Source organism: Grampus griseus (assembly GCF_964374135.1).
Source record: "Grampus griseus genome assembly, chromosome: 13".
Lineage (NCBI taxonomy): Eukaryota > Metazoa > Chordata > Mammalia > Artiodactyla > Delphinidae > Grampus > Grampus griseus.
Window position 1 is genome coordinate 6539183 of NC_139007.1, and position 18589 is coordinate 6557771.

At 37.9% G+C, this 18589-nt stretch overlaps 1 protein-coding gene across 2 annotated transcripts in view; it reads right to left on the minus strand.

The window, feature by feature from the left end:
• LMBRD1 (LMBR1 domain containing 1) overlaps positions 1-18589 on the minus strand; it is a 116497-nt gene that overhangs the window by 51750 nt on the left and 46158 nt on the right. For both annotated transcript variants that reach the window (XM_082669041.1, XM_082669042.1), the window contains exons 6-8: positions 13442-13530; positions 10920-10993; positions 1619-1744 (exon numbers count right to left, since the gene is read on the minus strand). In XM_082669041.1, the coding sequence (XP_082525167.1) occupies positions 1619-1744; positions 10920-10993; positions 13442-13530 (289 nt within the window). The remainder of the gene's footprint in view (positions 1-1618; positions 1745-10919; positions 10994-13441; positions 13531-18589) is intronic.

Consider the following 18589-nt stretch of genomic DNA (forward strand, 5'->3'; position numbering starts at 1 on the left):
CAGCATATATCAGTTATATTGCAGATTATTTCCTCTCAAATTATTGTTGGTTCTTTAAATTCCTTTTTGGTGCCACTTTTTTTGGTACATAAATTTAAAAACATAAAAATTTAAAGCTCACCAGTTGCTCAATTTGCACTCGAGTTCTGAGTCTTATTTAGAAAGGTCTTCTACATACCAAAATAAAATTTGATTTTCACTTTCTCCTAATGTTTTGTAAATGTTATACTGGATTTAAATTCTGAATTTGTTTAGTATATGGTAGGAGGTTTATAAAGATTTCATTTTTTATCTTTTATAGACTGTATTGAATTTCCACCTAAACGTATGAAAACTGTCGTCTCTACAATATTGAATCTTCCCAAGTAGGAACGGATGAAGTTCTCCATTTATTTCAGTCTTCTATTATGTATTTCAATAAAGTTTGTAATTTCCACCAGGAAGATTCTGACATTTCTTATTATTCTATAGTTCACAGTTATTGGAAATGAGGTCATTTTCTATTACATCCTCCACCTGGTGAATGATCCTGTACATTTGTATCTGGACACCTTGATGAACTCTTGTTAGGTCTATTAATTTGCCAGTTGGTTCTTTTAGATTTTCTTGGTAGAGCCTATCTGCAAATAACAGAAGTTACGTCCCCTCTTCTCTCCTCTCCCTTCCACAGTTACCCCTACGTTCTTTTCTATCTGACTAGGAATAGAATACGAACATCCCTGTCGTATACGTGCCTTTAGTGAGAATGTTTCTTTCATTAGGTACGATGCTCACGGTAGGCTTCCTTTGCTAAACAACTTCTTTTCTTCCAATTTGGTAAGAATTTTCTCTAAACATCGTTAACTACAAATTGACTCTTACCAAATACTCTTTGGCATCTATTAAGATGTTTATGTTTCTCATTTATTCTCAATATATTAAACTACTTTATTTTCTAACATATCATCCTCGCCATCCTGGGATAAACCTAATCTTATAATTATGAAATATTCTCTTATTACAGCATAGTTTTTGAATTGCTAACATTTTAATTTATATTAAATTATTTGCCTGTACTTTCATAAGAGAGCCCAGTAAACAGTTTTCTTTTTGGTGTGCTATTACCATCTGGTTTCTGTCTCAGGATTATGATAGTTTAATAGAATAATTCAGAAAACTTTCCATTTTTTCCTATGTTCTATAAATAAGATTTATCTGTTACTTGAAGGTGACAGAGGAAGAAAAATTTGATTGTGTTTTTAGAAGTACATTTAATTGGCAAGTGGTTACACGTAATCTTATCTTATTCAACCAGTACATAAAACTTTAACGTAAGTGATACAGTGAAATCTGATATTACACATGGAATCAGCATACCTGGGAACTAGCAAGGTCTTCATCATACACAAGTAGAACTTTTGTGTTTCAGTTGTTAGAACACTGATAGAAATTCTCACACTGTCAGTGTCCTACATTTCACAGAAGACAATTTTTTAAAAATAGGGTTCTTTAAGGATACGTTGAACAAAAACTCAAACAATGTCAAAATATGGGCTTAGCAATGTCTAAGTCACAACACAGAGCAGCTCGAAGACAAAGTACTTTTACGCTCCCCGGTTACAATAAAACATCAAGTCACCTTCGATTTAATCGTTTGGATGTGCTGCTCCACTTCCTCAATGTCTTCAGTGTTTTCTAGACGTTCGTAAGCGGCGCTTCTAGTGCCTTTGATCAGATTTAGAGGCAAGGCCGACATGCCATAGGCCTGAAAGAACAAAGGAAAACACGTTCTGGTAATACTGTTTTATTTCATTTATTTTTTGGCTGTGCCACGAGGCTTGCGGGGTCTTAGTTCCCCAACCAGGGATCAAACCTGGTCCCCTGGCAGTGAGAGCGCCAAGTCCTATCCACTGAACCACCACGGAATTCCCTAGTCATACTATTTTAAACATATTATACAGAATTTTCAGGTTAAAAATGTCCTTTTAAGTAACAACAAAATGAGTAAGCAGTTGTGAAGGGGACAGTCACTGAAGAACAGAGTATATGGGAGTGAATCATGATTATATTGCCTCATCATTCTGTTTATTTCATATTTAGTTACATAGAGTTACGTCTGTAATACTATTCCTAGAATAGGTAATATCTATTTTTCAAAGGACAAGTTATAAAATTAATGGAAATATAATACTTTATCAAAGTAATAACTCACAATTTCAGGCTAATCAGGGGTTAAGATAGTATGAATCAGTAGAAACAATTTATAAAATTATTTTCTATGGAAAAACCCAATTTTATCCAAGTGTATATAGTAAACCCGTAGTAAAATGTAAGTATTTTAACATACATGTTATTTGATTAGCATACCAATGATCTGTATGGAGTTTATTTGTAAGTTCTAAGCATTTACAGTCTTTTCACTAAGTATTTTAAATATAATTCTTACAAGAAATTCTAAAATATTAATGGGCATTAAAAATAAACCTATTATTTTCTATTACCCAATTCTATATTAGCCAGTCCCAAATGTGAAATTTTATTGTAACTATTAAAAACACTCAATGGCAACTGCCATGTGGCCATTATTCAAAATCGTTACTGACCTTAAATCCTTAGAAGCAAAACTGACAACTACCACCTCTTGGGTGCAGCGACGAGCTCTAAAGCAGACACACCATGTATTCAGATCCTTCCACTTTCTTCCTGAGAACACAGCCAAACCACTTCAGCCAGCCTCCCTGAAGTTAGGCGGGGCCATGAGACTGAGCTCAAGCAATGAATGTGGGCAGAAGTGATAAACGCTACCTCTTAGGCTTAACCCTGAACTCTAAAATATCCTGAGTAATCCTGCATATTTTCTCTCATGCTCTCTGCTACCTGGCTGTCAACTCCCAGGATGATCTCAAATATGTTTAGTGTCGATTTTAATCACTTCAATATTCTCACTGAGTCTCCTTTAGACATTGATTAAACCACAATTCATATAGGGAAGCATAAATTCTGACACATCAGGGTTGTTTTTAAATTAAGGGAGAATAGGAACAAAGAACATGATTAAAAGGAAATCCCAGAAATCAACCAGTTCTATCAGGTAGTATCAACTCTATATAGCATGTTGTATTTAGATAATTAACTAGCTGAAATTATTACCTAATATGCAAATCCTTGCATTTTCTAAAGGAGAGATACTTAAAATCTTGCATTTTAAATACTGTTAAAACATAAGTTAATGTTCTCATGATTTCCCCATCATCCGAAAACAAAAACAACAAGGAGAGGTTGGGGAAAGGTTCTATTTGTATTAGAAGAAAATATAATTTGGACAGAGTAGAATAATTTTCTTCTAACTAACTAAATTCTTATCTAACTTATATTCCTAATGACCTTGGTAAAATATAAAAAGGAAAAACATAATCAGGTTTACTTTTTTAACGGTAAATTTTATATCCTCAAACTACTGAAAATGTAAAATGTAAAAAAGCGTATGGAAGCCAAGGTGTCCCAGAGGTGGTTACCCTTCCCTTGTAGGAGTGTCCTAACCCTATTACCACTCTGACCTATCTGTTGTTAGTAGTTCCACACCTTTTAAACGGTAATGGAAAAAAGTAACATAGCACTTTAAGACTCTGATGAGCATACAGCATTACATGATGATTATTCACCGACTCTCCACACGCACATATCATTTTGCCACAAGTCCACGTTGCTTTTTACAACCAACTGCCAGGGCAACATGATTTTGCTAAACCCAGTTTATGCCCAAGTATATTTTCCTGTCTTTCCAACCACCCGAACTAGGCTTATTTTATCCCAAATCTTGCTATTCTGCTTGATGGATCTGGGTCTCTAAATATACTAACCTCAGAACTCAATACTATTGGGTTGGCCAAAAAGTTCGTTTGGGTTTTTCCATACGATGTTATGGGAAAACCTGAACAAACTTTTTGGACAGCCCGATTATTTCCCAAGGAATCTGTACTCCAGTCAGCACGAAAAACGTGGCCACTACTTAAGAGTTTACTGTCAAAGACAAGGTCATCTAAATTCTCCTCACTGGTCTGCTGGTCTCACTTCCTACAAATCCACCCTTTACACTGTTTCCAAAGTGATCTTGCTCTAACCCTCATGTCAGATTATGTCATTCCTCTGATTAGCATCCACTGAGATTCCCCAGGACCACGTGCTCTGGCGGCAGTCCCCAGGATTCTGCATCGGGGCCATCAAGACCACACAGGAGACAAGAAGCAGGGAGCGTCGGTCTGCTGCTGCTGCTTCAGCCAGAGCCACACTACTCTGTTCACCTCCTTCTGTATGTATCAGAATTTCATGAACGACTGTTTGAAAATGTCACTTTACAATTTTTTTTTTTTCCAATGAGAGGTACAATTACTAGTCCTGTGAATAGACGCCACTATCTAATCCTGGCCTACGAAGCCCTTCGTGACCTGATCCCTAACACCCAACCTCATGCCTCTAAATGGTTCACTGCTCCTCAGTCACTGCAGTTTCCGCATCCACACCTGTGTACATGCAGTGCCTCATCTGGAACACCCACGTCTCACCCTACCTCATTAGCCCAGCCCAGTGCCCTTCAGGTCTCAGCTTAATTACACCGCATCTGAGAAACCTTCCTTGATTTGTAAATGTGCCTTGCTTATAACTCAATTATAGTACAGAACACTGGACATTATTTGTCTGCATGTCTGTTTTATCACTAGATCTGCCAAACTTAGCTAATCAGAATCATGTGGAAAGTTCGTTAACAATATAGATTTCTCAGCCAGACTAGTAATAACTGCAGTAGACTGTTTTGTATGTAAGGACTAGGTCTCAATTCTTCTTTTACCTACCTTTATTCCAAGAACAAACGTGTTCAATTAATAAAATAACTTCTCTAAGAAAATAATATTCAAACAAAAAAAATTTTTTCAGTGCCCTTTATTCACATGAACTTATTTCCTTACATGGAATTTACACATTTATTTGAAGAGTTAAACTGCATTCCTATAGCTTAAATAAACAGTTTAAAGTAAAAATTTTAGAAAATAAAAACATGTCCTTGGTAACACCTTGTGGTAACATGGGACCAGAATACAACATCTTTTTGTGAATTATTAATTGTCTGAAGAGAACAAGAAAGTAATCATTGTTTTGGTTACCTAGCTTTTAGCTTATTTTTGGATTACATGCTTAAATTTCAATGATTATCAGGAATTTTAAGTATAGTATTTAGATTAAGATAAACTTGACATAACACAGTACACAAAATATTTAATCACTACAACTTTAAGATCTTTAAACAAGAATCTTTTGAATTTAACCTCAGACTTCTTTGAAAAAAATGTATGAAGGCTATCATTTTTCAGAAACACAAAACTTTTATTGCTTACTACTGCCCTCTAGTGAATTACCAGAAAATCAACAAGGCTAAAGAGATCATATCATTTAAAATGCTTCCAGGTCAGCCATAATCGCTTCCAATTTTATTTGTTTCAACTTCCAAGAATAAATCACCACCTGTATTTTAAAAGCCAAATGTTTTGAGAGAATATATACAAACTACAAACATTTCTAATACCTTCTTGCCCCTATAAGAACAGCACTTTTCCCTGAACCTCTCTCTTCTGTGAAGGATGAGTTTGCAACCTATTAGCCTTGGATTAGAAAGGTCAGCGCCAAGCACTGCCTGTAAACTGAATATATGTCCTGCATATACTTATAACACCTATTATTCAAGGACACGGATGCTGTCATGACTAAGGAAACAACTCACTTAATGTGTATTCAATGAAGATTTCCCTTTTAAATATTCATTGATTCTAAAATATACATGTATTTTCTCACATTTATCATCAGTGAAATTTGGATGCATCTTACAAACACTGGCTAGGCAGAAGTCATGACGTAGTTGTCATTACCTGCACATTCACAGATTTGGTTATAGCTGGTTACATTATAGTTACTTCTCCAGTGGAGTTACCTGTATTCTTGGTACAACTCTTGAGTTTAACTGCCACTTACCACGTCTTATAAGATAGTGCTATGATTTGACATCGAAGCAAAAAGTTAATGTGTAAGGAAAGACAGAACAAAGGAGCAAGCAGTGAAGCAAAAATTAACTGGAACAATGAGCATGATTCTATATTTTTTTGCAAAGCAATAATCAAAGGCTTTATAAGCTTAAGAAAGGAAGATGACCAAAGTAGAAGACATTTTGTACTTTGCTACTTAGGTAGCAAAAGAAGAAACAACAACAAAAACAGCTTAAACAGGTGTGTTAGCAGCTTCAAAGTACATCCCAGAGACAAGAATGGAGCACCCAAGAAAAGCTGTTAGCATCAATTTTCTTAATAGCCTAAAACAACCCTGTGGAGTGAAACATGGACATGAACAGCCAATTCAGAAGAGTGATTCAGAAGACTCACATTCCAAATGCGAAGTTTTAGAAATACCTTTACAACTTATTTCACTTATATTTTCCTTATCTTGTATGCGGAAGATTGATATGACTTTTTTTTTTTTTTTTACGTAGGTAAGGCTAAAACACTTCTCTCATTAATATAAAACAAAAACTATAAATGACTAGAGAGCATGGGCAGGGCCTTTTCCTTACAGCGGTACATAAGGTGCATCTTACAAATCAGGTCACAGACTCAACGAAGCATACTATCACATAGAAGGCTGAGAAATTTAATTTTTAAAGTGGAGTTCTGTCTTCAAAGATTATTGAGAACCACTGCTCTATTTATTTCTATTTTCAAATCCTTAATTTAGCACTCTAGTTTTCTTTATACATTAGTCTACATTTATAGTAAATATATTTATTAGCATAAATATATATATATAATTCATAAACTCCTGGAAGACACGTTCAATTTTTTTTACTGGTAAGTGTACATAATAAAAAGTTCAGTAGCCGCTGTCTTTATAGGCACTTCAGTGGTCCACATGATACATTTTGTATGAAAATAGCACCATTCAACACTTCCCCACTTGGTGGCACCAAAAAATTAAAATATCTGCATAAATATTTGTGTCTAGAGGTTTTTTTGTTTTTAATTTTAAAAGTAGCAGATTCCCTTTCAATTAAGCTGAAAACAACAGGCAAGGTAACAGGTCATTTGATATTCTTCTCCTAAAACTGAGTGCCCAATTATTTGGCTATTCCTTGAGATGTGGTACAGTGGATATAATCTTGGTAAAATTTAAATTATCAACTAGTTTCTAAACTAAACAACAACGCATACCTAAGAAATTCACATTCAACTGACACATACATTACAAAAACTTCTGTAGTCTCAATACTGATAGCTACAGATTCAATAACAGACATAATCTTACCTTTAGTAATTAATTCCTTGTACTCAGGGTCAAAGTTCTCTAAGCATTAACTTCCCACTTTCGGTACATATTAAAACTAAACCTCTTCTATTCCCCATGCATATCTATTATACCCTCATTCACGTTCTGCTCCAATTCTTGAGTTTTCCCTAACTACCTAGGAGAAGACTTTGCTTTCACAAGCAAATATGATAATTAGTACCATTAGCCACCTACCAATAATAAAACCACTTATCAATAAACAGTTGATTTTCAACTAGTATTTTTGTTGTTTTGTTTGTTTGTCTTTTGCGGTACGCGGGCCTCTCACTGCTGTGGCCTCTCCCGTTGCGGAGCACAGGCTCCGGACGCGCAGGCTCAGCGGCCATGGCTCACGGGCCCAGCCGCTCCGCGGCATGTGGGATCTTCCCGGACTGGGGCATGAACCCGCGTCCCCCGCATCGGCAGGCGGACTCTCAACCACTATGCCACCAGGGAAGCCCTCAATTAGTTTTTAATAAAGTCTGAATAAGTATTATTGGCCCATTTTTCAGATGGGGAAGCTAGGACTCAGAAATTACATTTTACATGAAGACTCACACTCACGGCTAGTCTTCAGCTATGCATACCACGCTCCCCCTTAACCAGGGTCTTCTCTACCCCACATAGGCAGTAAAACTGGCGAGACTGTGGTTTGGTAGCAAACCATTCTTCCACCCAGTTCTGAGCACATTCTGCAGTGCTATTTACATGATGTTTATCTGTCTATCCACACACCCAAGAGTAACTCTTGGACTTACTCACCTTTTCATAATCCACATTCTCACTGACCATGACACAACTGCTGTTAACACCTGGCTTACTTTCACTGTGAGAGGAAAGCGGTGGAATCTGTAGCTTGAACCACATGAAACTGAATATTCAACAGTTTGAGCTCCTAGTGATTACTGATTGAGTGGCCAACAGATTCCAAGACCTGATGAATTGTTTCATTAAGTCCTCACAACCTTACTAAATATTACTCCCACTTTAGATGGGAAAGTAGTTCAAGAGACCCATTGGCTTAACAGGGACCCACATTTAAGCCTCTTCCCCAAGGATCCTAACGGTACTGCTTATGCTACTTAAAGAAAACACACACGGTAACCCCTAGGTAGGTAACCCCTAGGCAGTCTCGCCTGGTGCCTATAACACTGGACCCTGCCCCTTGGGCTCAGGCCTTTGGTGACCCCTCCTACCTACTCAGTATCGTGTCTTTCTGGTTCCCGCCATCAGGTCCTCTGATTGTTTTATCAATGGCCTTCAGCCCAGCTCTCTGCATTCCAGAAAAAGTAAAGCTCTTCTAAGGCTATCTTAACTAAGTCAGTATGATTATTATATTTGGTTTCATTGCATAAATGATAATTTTCACAGTTTCCATTGGAATATAAACTATATTAGCTTGAAATATTTATCTTTACAATATCGTTCCTACAGGGAAGCTCTCTTTCAAAGAGTTTTAATAATTTCACACATTTCCCCCACTCCCACTCATCAGCCCCAGAGCTTACTGAATTCAGACCCACCGGAGTAATACTGTTAAAATGTTAGTCAGATCCTATTACTTTCCATTTAGAAGCTTCCAGTAGCTTCTAATCTCAGTCGGAATGAAATCCAAAACCCTAACCACGGTCCACGAGGCGCTAGAAAACATGCCCTCATCCACGCTCACCACCCTCCCCAGTCACCTGAGCTCCCACACGCCAGCTTTGCCTCCTGCTAACTGAGCACAGCACAGGGTGCTCACCCCAGGACTTCTGCACTCACCTCCCCTCGTGGCTGGCTGTCCTTCCACCTCACTCAGGTCTCTGCTCAAAGGTCAGAGGAACTACTCCCGACCTGTGACTACTGCCTGTGCCCTACACTGCGCTGTGTGAGCATGCTCACAGCGCCCACCCCTCGGCCGTCCGAAGACAATGCTCCACGGGCCTCTCATTTCTGCGCATCTTGCAAGCCAGGCACTAACTGCCCTTTTCTCTTCTGTGCTTTCCAAGAATGCTTGTGCAGCAAACAGCCTGGGAAGACCAAGACAGCGTTCCTCTGGAGTGAGAGCAGGCACGCTTCCTGTCCGTTGATGAAACTCGGCCTCCCTGCACTCAACGGTCCTCAGCTTGGTGACAGTCTCGATGGGCGCTCTTCATGTCGCCCCATGGGAGTCGGGACTCAGGAGACGGGCGCAAGACAACGCGCTCCCGTGGCTGCTGCCATTGCTGTGCAACAGAAGGTTCTTCTCTGACCAGAAGTCTTGCACCTCTGACCAACACCCAGGGCACTGCAGCAGACTACAAGCTACAAGCAGGGTAAAATCGCAGACCCTTTACGGTTCCTGAGGATGACCTTACATGTTGGTTTCCTCTTTTTCTGTTCCCTTCTCCTGACTCATCTTTCACTGACTGTTATATCCTCATCTCCCTATACTTCTCGAAGCACTTTTACAAAAAGTATCGTTTGACCTTCAAAAATCCCTAAGAGGCATTTTTTTATTCCCATCTAATGGGGAAAACACTGACCCACGAAGGGTAAAAGACAAACCCAAGATCAGCATACATATCAGTCACAGAATAGCAATTAGAGTCCAGGTCTAATTCCTCGTGTGTTATTAACCTGTGAATGTTTCCTGAAAGACTGTTCACACGTAGTATATATATTCTCTGAGATGGGAAGATAGTTACCCACCAATATATTCCTTGTGTAGTAATACATGAAAAAAGCAAAAATGGCAATGAATAATAAAACTGAATACTCAAGCACCTGAAAGATACTAAAATGCATGAGTTTAGACTTCTTTTATTATACATTATGACACTTGAATGATTATGCAACAAAACCAGATTCTGCTATCACACTAACAGCCCATTTCTTTTATGTTTAAAGGGAGACACTGGAACAATACCCAAAATGTTCTCTTTATAACCAGCACTTTTCATCTTTGTATCAATCAAGAATGCTCTAAACATAAACTCCATTAATCTGAAAAAGGTTCCATATAATTTAAAGCTTCCTGCACAACTCTCTTTTGGGAGGCAAGTAAGAAGCATTTTTACTTGCTTTTCCTCTATAATTTGAGCAAAAAACTCAAAAAGCACTCTGCACGCAAGTTTGTCAGGCTATTATAAGTCATATCGTACCATTCCCAGAGAGACCGGAAAAAAAAAAATCAAAGTCTCTGAGAGTATAAGATTAGGTTCTTTATACTAGAGAAATATCAAGTGATGTAAAATATCTGATTTTAAAAGCCCTATATCCCCATATAGGATAAATCTACTGAATCCATAACAGGTACTGATCTATGGTTCAGAGTTCTAATATGCTTATAAATCACTAAATCTATTATTGCATAGTATATAACCACTTCAAGGTTCACAAGTTATAAAGTTTGTTTCTGAATGTTAAATTTCACAAATACAGATAAAATGATTATGACCAAGTAGTTAAAAATCTACCCTCCTCTCAAGAAAAATGAAGAAAGTACTAGATATTAAACAGGAAAACAGAGCTAAATTGAACATACCAATAAGGTAACAAAACTGCATCATAAAGTGGTTCTTTAATTTTAACTCAATTATTACCATTATACTTACTGTGTAGATTATAGCTGCCAACATTCCAATCAGGGTCAGAGAACTAATGGAAAATGACAAGGCAGCTAAACCATCTGCAAAAGAGGAAAAACACTGTTAAAAATGTACAGCTATTCAAATGTTTATATTCAACAAATCAACAGAAATATAAAAATTGGGTTTCTTACACATTCCAAAGGAATAAACCCAATATGCATTACCCCATCTTGAAGTGCTAACTCCAAGTGGAAAGGAGCTTTTAAATAGCTCTTCATAAATGGATTTGTTAAAGATCTTTCAGACTAACACTTTCTTTCTTTCACCTCTTAAAATTAAAGAGGGAAACTACTGCTTAATTATTGAGCCTAAAAAGAAATCAGCAAAATACTAGATGCTCAAAAGTTGGCCAAAAAAATGCCCTGGCCTTTCTCAAAGGCAGCCCTCGAGAAATAACATGATAGGAATGCCACTGACCTTGGCCCTATCTTCCCTCTCCACTCAAACTCCTAGTTCCTCTGTTCTTAAATTTCAAGTAAGTTTTTAAAACTTAGCCTAGAACTAAAATAGTAAAGAGTTTACTTCCCTCTTTAACTTGAAAGGAGCTAGCATGCTCCCTTAGTGAGGGGGGGAGAGGCAAACAAACAGAAAATAAATTCAAACATAATACCAAAACAGGAATACTATGCTAACAAGTTAGATTTAGGAAACTTTTTAAAGGAACGCCAATGAGTGAGTAGTGAGAGTGACACTTCCAAATAAACATACCAGATAATACAATGACATATGCAAATTGGAATATTCTTAAATTGGAGTAATACTAATTGTTCTAGTTTTAATACAGGTTCTATTGGACCTGTATTGATCTAGTTTAAATGCAGGTACTGTGGAACCAAATATAAGTTTTTAATTAATTTAATATATCAATACTAAATAATAACAGAATGACCCATCCTATTAAAACTCACGTCTCAGTTTTAAAATATAACACTTAGAGAGAGCATATTATTAACAAGTTCAGAAACTTGAGACAAATTTTTTTGTCAGAGACAAATTTTTAAGCCTTAATTTTTTTAACTGTAATACATTTTATTAAATCAAAGACCATTGGTGCTGTTACTTTCTTGATCTTACTAGAAGTATCAACAGAAAGTATTCATACAACTAGGAGAGGTCTGGCACTTGGCTGACAGCCATTTTAAGGTACCTCCACTTACAAAATGCATCACAAAATCAGAGGTATGAAAACATATACAAATATGCATCTTAGCACTGGTAAAGTGGAGAGCTCTGCTAAGCTATCTGGCCAAGCTAAACGTTGATATTACTAAAAGTGATAAGCAAAATGTACTATAAAATATGGTGTTTAAGATGTGAGGTTTTTTAAATGTTACGACTAAGGAGATTACAGCAAGTACAGTAATGCTACCTATTATAATCATTGATTCAAGTTATGCTAACACTCAAAGACTAGCAAAACTTACAGGATAATGTTTAGGGCAGAAGAGTAGCTACTAAAGAGACCTGAAGGAGTTAACTGCAGGAAAAGAAGCAATTTATTTCTCAGCAACAGGCTCAGGTACATAAATCCTGACATGCAGTATCAGTATATGCCAGACCCGCTATCCGTATTCTTGCTGGTATCAGCAAGATATTAATGGACCACAATTTACAAGATGAAATCTTAAGTGGAAAGCAAGAAAATTAAGAAGTTGTACAGCAAAGACTCCAAGACCTAATTTAACCATCATTTAATATTGTATCTGGGTAAAGAGAAAGTGCTGATCAAAGAACGTAGAGTACCTAATAAAAAGAATAAATACAAAAGCAATACGAATTTTCAGCATAATGTTTATAAAATAAGTTCTCTAGCTTTCTTTGAAAATAGTTCAAAGGCACATGAAATTCTCAGTAATAAAATACACACTCTTATTTGATATCAGTTTCTAACACCAACTATATTTTTCAATGATTAAGCAACTTTCTTAAGCTAACTTCCTAAACCTGCTTTTTTGTTCCTCTCTAAAAACCAAGGTCATGTTGATTAAGAGAAGGAAAACTTAGAACTTTTGGTGAGGTAAATTTATAATAAACTATTATTTCATCCACATAAAACCTCTGTAATTTATATTCCACAAAAAGATTACTTAATCACGATCAAAGAGCAATATAGGGTTCTCTCAGTTAAAAATTAAAAATAAACACCAGTATATCTAACACATTTCTTTAACATATTATTCTATATTATCCTAAGTGAATTAAAGACCACATAGAAATTATAAGACCTTTACCGCTAAAATACTTTGAAGATTACATTGTATTTTCAACATGGTAATTTTATGAAGAAGTCAAGAGACTTCTGGCTAGATGGCTAGAAGTCTCAGCAACACAAAGTTCCTAATTTGTCTAACATCCTTTTAACCACAGGTTAAAAGAATCATGAAGTTAAATTTTTAACAGTGTAAAAATAGACTACTTATGAAAAAAGTTTCAAGAGTCATGAAATATGAATTATTATGGATTTTATTTTTTAAAAGAATACTTACGACTACTTCCAAGTTCTTCAAACAGGAACTTCACCTTTTCCCACTCTGTAGAATTTTTGTTATCGGGAAGATTCAATGGAACAAAAGCACTATGAAGGAGAAAATAACTCTTTAATGGTCTTAAGGACAAAAGGTCAAATAAAATGACCTGAAACTCAATTTTTAGTAAGTTTTTAAACCAAGATCAACTTTCCCCCCAAAAGAATTAGCAAATCAAATTTGCACCAAGTACAGAGAGGTGTTGAGAAGTTGCTTATCTATGTGTTTACCATATCACAAATTTGTTTTAATGGCTTGATTACTGTATTCAGCATAGTTTCCTTTGTAATCCTGCTTATTTTATCTTTTGCATTTAAAACTATTTTGAGAAGGAGCCATAGGCTCAAGATGGTCAAAAAGGTCCACAGCACACAACAGGTTAAGAATTCCTTTGTTAAATCAGGAGAACAGAATGTAAATATCAAGTTATGATTTCAGTATATTTATATGCATAAAAAAGAACAGAAAGGAAATACACCAGAATTAGCAGTAAATATCTCATTGTAGAATCAGGGGTGCTTTTTACTTTCTTCTTAGTATTTTTCTGTATCCTTCAAGATTCTACCTAATATACATAATGAAAGTAAGTAATTTCTATTTATTTTTCAATCGACAGCTGAGAGAAAAAGACAGACAGGTGCTTTATTATCTAGCTCAGAAGCAAGAAGACAAGAGACTAAAGTAGAGGGCTCAGTATCCCTTAGATTGTATATATGGAGAATCAAACAGGAATATAAGAAGTAACTCTAATACTACCTCCTTTCCAACCTAATTTTAATTGTAAGCAAAGGAGTAACATCTATCCTTTTTTGTGATGAAGAAATACTGCATGAGTTCACCAATATATTTAAGTACCTGCCCTGATAATGTAAGCAAGTAAAACAAAGTATTCTAATTTTTAAAAATTTCAAAAACCTTTACTCCTTGGTACTACCGATACTTTTTATTCTTATAAAAAGATGAATCATCAGACATGTCATGAGGTTATTTAAATTTCTAACTATTTGCACTGACATCAGTTTACTACACTCTTCTCAATCTTGGAGATTTACTTCTCACTACTTTTAGAAAGAAAAGTGATTACTCACAGGGATAGAGCAATAAATGTAAAGGGCTCATTATTTGCTGCCCTGGTTATAAAATCAAAAACAATTAAATAAAAGCAGAGGGAGGAATCAAAAAACAAACTCTTGCATATTATACTTCTACAATGATATTGACTTATATATCAGCATTTAAACAAAAATATAAATCAAGCAAGAAAAAACTACCTATGTAATATCCCTCTATTTTATTTGAACAGTTTTTTCCAGAGACATATATATATATCTTTTTGTTTTTTTGAAAAGTATATTTTGAACTTGTTAGTTGGAATAACCACTTCTGTGAATATGGGGAAAAACTTCTATGTTGTATAAAATATCACCTAAAGTCTATTGAAATAGAAATACATGTCACAAATACCTAAAAATAGCATTCCTACTTAGAACATTCAGTATCTATGTCAGTTTTAGGTAATCACACGTTCTGTCCAGTGGTAGAAGAAAAGCAATTAGCTCTCTCCATCTTGACACTTTCATGTTCTAGCGGCTGAGCAGGGCTCCTGAGCAGTTCAAATATTTAATGAAGAATAACACCAGAGGAAACTTGACATGACCAAAAAATTAAAAATAATAATAAGAAGAAGAAGAATAAAATGTTAAATGGCCCAAACGACGGTCAGAACGACTTCAGGAAAATACTTATTCTGAAGCAATCCACCAGAGCACTGACATCTCAGCACTACTATTTTAGGTACAACTACAGGGAGGAGCAAAAGCACAAACCCAGAGCAGGCTCCTCAGCCACCTGGCCACCAGTGCTGTGTAATCCAAGAAACAGACATAAAGTACCTTCTCATAAGCTAAGAGTAACATCCAGCAGCAGAATTCAAATGAGTCACAACTAAATATGTCTATATGTCCTGGGCAATAATACTCAAAACATTTAACAACCAATATGGCAAAGGCACTAACCAATCAACCAACACTGGCCTTGGTCCTGAAGACCCTGCTAAACCGGGCTTTACCCTTTGACTGGGCTGAGGGTGAGGTAAGAGACTCAGGAAGGCGGAGCATTTCAACCTTTTAACAACCAGAAGGGCCCAAGCAGTGTTCACGGCCAAATACCAGCCCCGCAGACAAAGACCTGCCGGGAGCACCTCCTAACAGATGCAGAGGCCGCTTCAGCCAGACGGACCACAGCCAGAGTCATTTTGAAGGGGAGGCAGCAGTTGTAAGATGCTCAGGCCTTTACCAAATGGTGACGGTCCTCAAGTAACCGAGAGTGTAATGTGATCTGTGTGGTAGAAAGGTACAGATACTTTCTTCATCTCAGTCCCTCTCAAAAAACTGGATACAGAGAACCTCAGCTTTCAAAGACACACAATGCTAGACCAAGATAAGAACCAGAATCTTGTGAGATTATAAATTTCCCTTAGGCTCTTAACAATAGTAAAACTGCTTAGAAAAAATATTTTACATCCCATCTGACTGAGTGAATTAGCTTAATACAGATTATCTCTTCAGGAAGAGACAAAGGAAAGGCTAATGAATTTCAGTGGATATGGAACTGAAAGGATGAATTCAGCAGAACTGAAAGTAAGATTTTCACCTCCTACACTCAAATGCCAAGTCCTATTTACCTTCCAAATAGCCTGTTTCTTCCCCTCTGCTCTCCGTGACTACTCTGGTTCAGGCCCTCACCTCTCACCTGAACTATGACAGTGGTCACTAAGTGGCCTTCCCAGCTACCATTTATATTTCACTCCCTGACCAACTCCCAAATGCCCCTTTTGACGCGTCCTTCAGTGTTAGAACCAATTCACACGTATTTGCTTTCCCGCGTTCACACACCAACACATACACATCTGCCCTGCCTTTCAGTTGCTCAGCAGGATAAAACGCAACGTCTTAAACACTGTAAGACCCAGAGTCCACCTATGTGGCTAAGGTCACGGTCTGTCACTTGCCACCGCAAACACCTGAAATGTCACATCTTAACATTTTTTTTTTTTGTACCGAGGGAGGGAGGATTTAAATTTACATTGTACTTTTCATATCATTCTTTAACTATTCCACGCTAACTTCAGTCTCTCAGTTACCATATGTTACAGACTCAACTGTGTCCCCTTCCCCCAAAACTGCTATGTTGAAGCGCTAACCCCCAGTGGGAACGGTACTTGGATACAGGGCCTTTCGTAAGGTAATTAAGGTTAAATAAAGCCCTAAGGGTGAGGCTCTGATCCGATAGGATTGGTGTCCTTGTAAAAAGAGGAAGAGACACCAGGGCTCTCTCTCCCTGCTGCCAGCAGAGAGGAAAGGCCGTGTGAGGACACGGTGAGAAGGTGGCCATCCACAAGCCAAGGAGAGAGCTCCCACCAGAAACCAAACTCACTGACACCTTGATTGTAGACTTCTAGCCTCCAGAACTCTAAGAAAACGAGAGTCCACTGTTGGAGCTAGCCAGCCTGCGGTATTTTGTTAAGGTAGCACGAGCAGACTAATACCGATTTTGGCACCGTGAAGCGGGTTGCTACTTTGTAACAAATACCTAAAAAATGTGCATGTGACTTCGGTACTCAGCGGTAGGGAGAGGCCTAAAGAGTTCTGAGGTTGCGTGCCAGAAAAAGCCTAAGCTGCCTTGACGGGGCTCTTGATAAAAAGGTGAATGTTAAAGGCAATTCTGCTGAGGACTCAGAAGGAAAAGAGGAGTGCTACAGAGAACACGTCTAGCATCTTGGAGAAGACATACATCACCACGAATGCAATGCTGGTAGAAATATGGACACTAACGGTCATTCTGGGGAGCTCTCAGCTGGAAATGAGGAACATGTTCATGGAAACTGAAAGAAAGGAGATCCTTATTAGAAAGCGACTGAGAGCTTGGTTGAATCGTTTTGTAGTGTTTTGTGGAAGGCAGAACCTGTAAGAGATAAAATGGGATATTTAACTGAGGAGAATTCTAAGCAAAGTGCTGGAAGAAGCTGATTGGTTTCTCCTTACCATTTATAGTGAAGAGAGAGAGCACAGAGGTAGGTTAAGCAAAAAGAAAGCAGCCTATCCATATTGCAAAAAATGAGAAAGGATGTTCTAAGAGTGTGGCTGAACAACCATTTGACAAGGAGATTGGTACAGGTGGAAACCACGGATTTAATCAGCTATCTCAGCAGAAGACAGGAAGAGAGACAGGGTGACACTAGCAGAGACATGGCCAACTTAAACTAAGGGAACAGAGATGAGACAAAATAAAGGAAGGCTATGAGACTCTGGGGATTCTACAGGACAGGGTGATAGTTATTTAGCTGAGAACATGCTTTATCTTTCAAGAAAACCCAAGAACGACCCCAAAGGCAATTCAGTTATCACCAGGGCTGCCACTTCTACTGCCCCAAGGGGGCAAGGCTGTTTCCTCCTCAACTTCAGAGGACAGGGTACCCCCCGCCCTCCACTCAGCTTTAGCTGCCAGGGAGCTGCTGCAGAGTCAAGAGGGCAGGACCCACACCCAGAATCAAGGGGGCGGGCGGGGCCGCTGCCTAGGGCCATGGCAGTGACCTGCCCCTCAGGGGCCTGCAGGGCAGAGCACCCATCCAAGATGCTTAGTCTTGAGCCTTAAGGTCGGAGGGAATTTGCCTTGCTAGGTTTTGAACCTGCTTGGCTCCCATCGCTTTTTCTTTCCGATTTCTCCCTTTTAGAATGGAAATGCCTATCCTATGCCTGTCCCACCTTGTGTCTTGGAAGCACATAACTTGTCCAGTTGCACAGGGTCACTGCTGGGGAAGAATTCTGACTCAGGAGGAATCAGTCTCACCCATACCGGATCTAGATGATGTTTAGATGAGACTTAGGACTCCGACTGGATGCTGGGTTAAGACTTTGGGGGCTTGTTGGGATGAAGTAAATGCATTTTTTCTGTGAGAAGAACATGAATTCTGGGGGCCAGAGAACAGAGTGTAGACTGAACTTGCCCTCACAAAATTAATGCTGAAGCCCGAACCCCCAACGGGATGGTATTTGGATACAGGGCCTTCAGGGAGGTAATTAAAGTTAAATGAGGTCATAACGGTGGGAC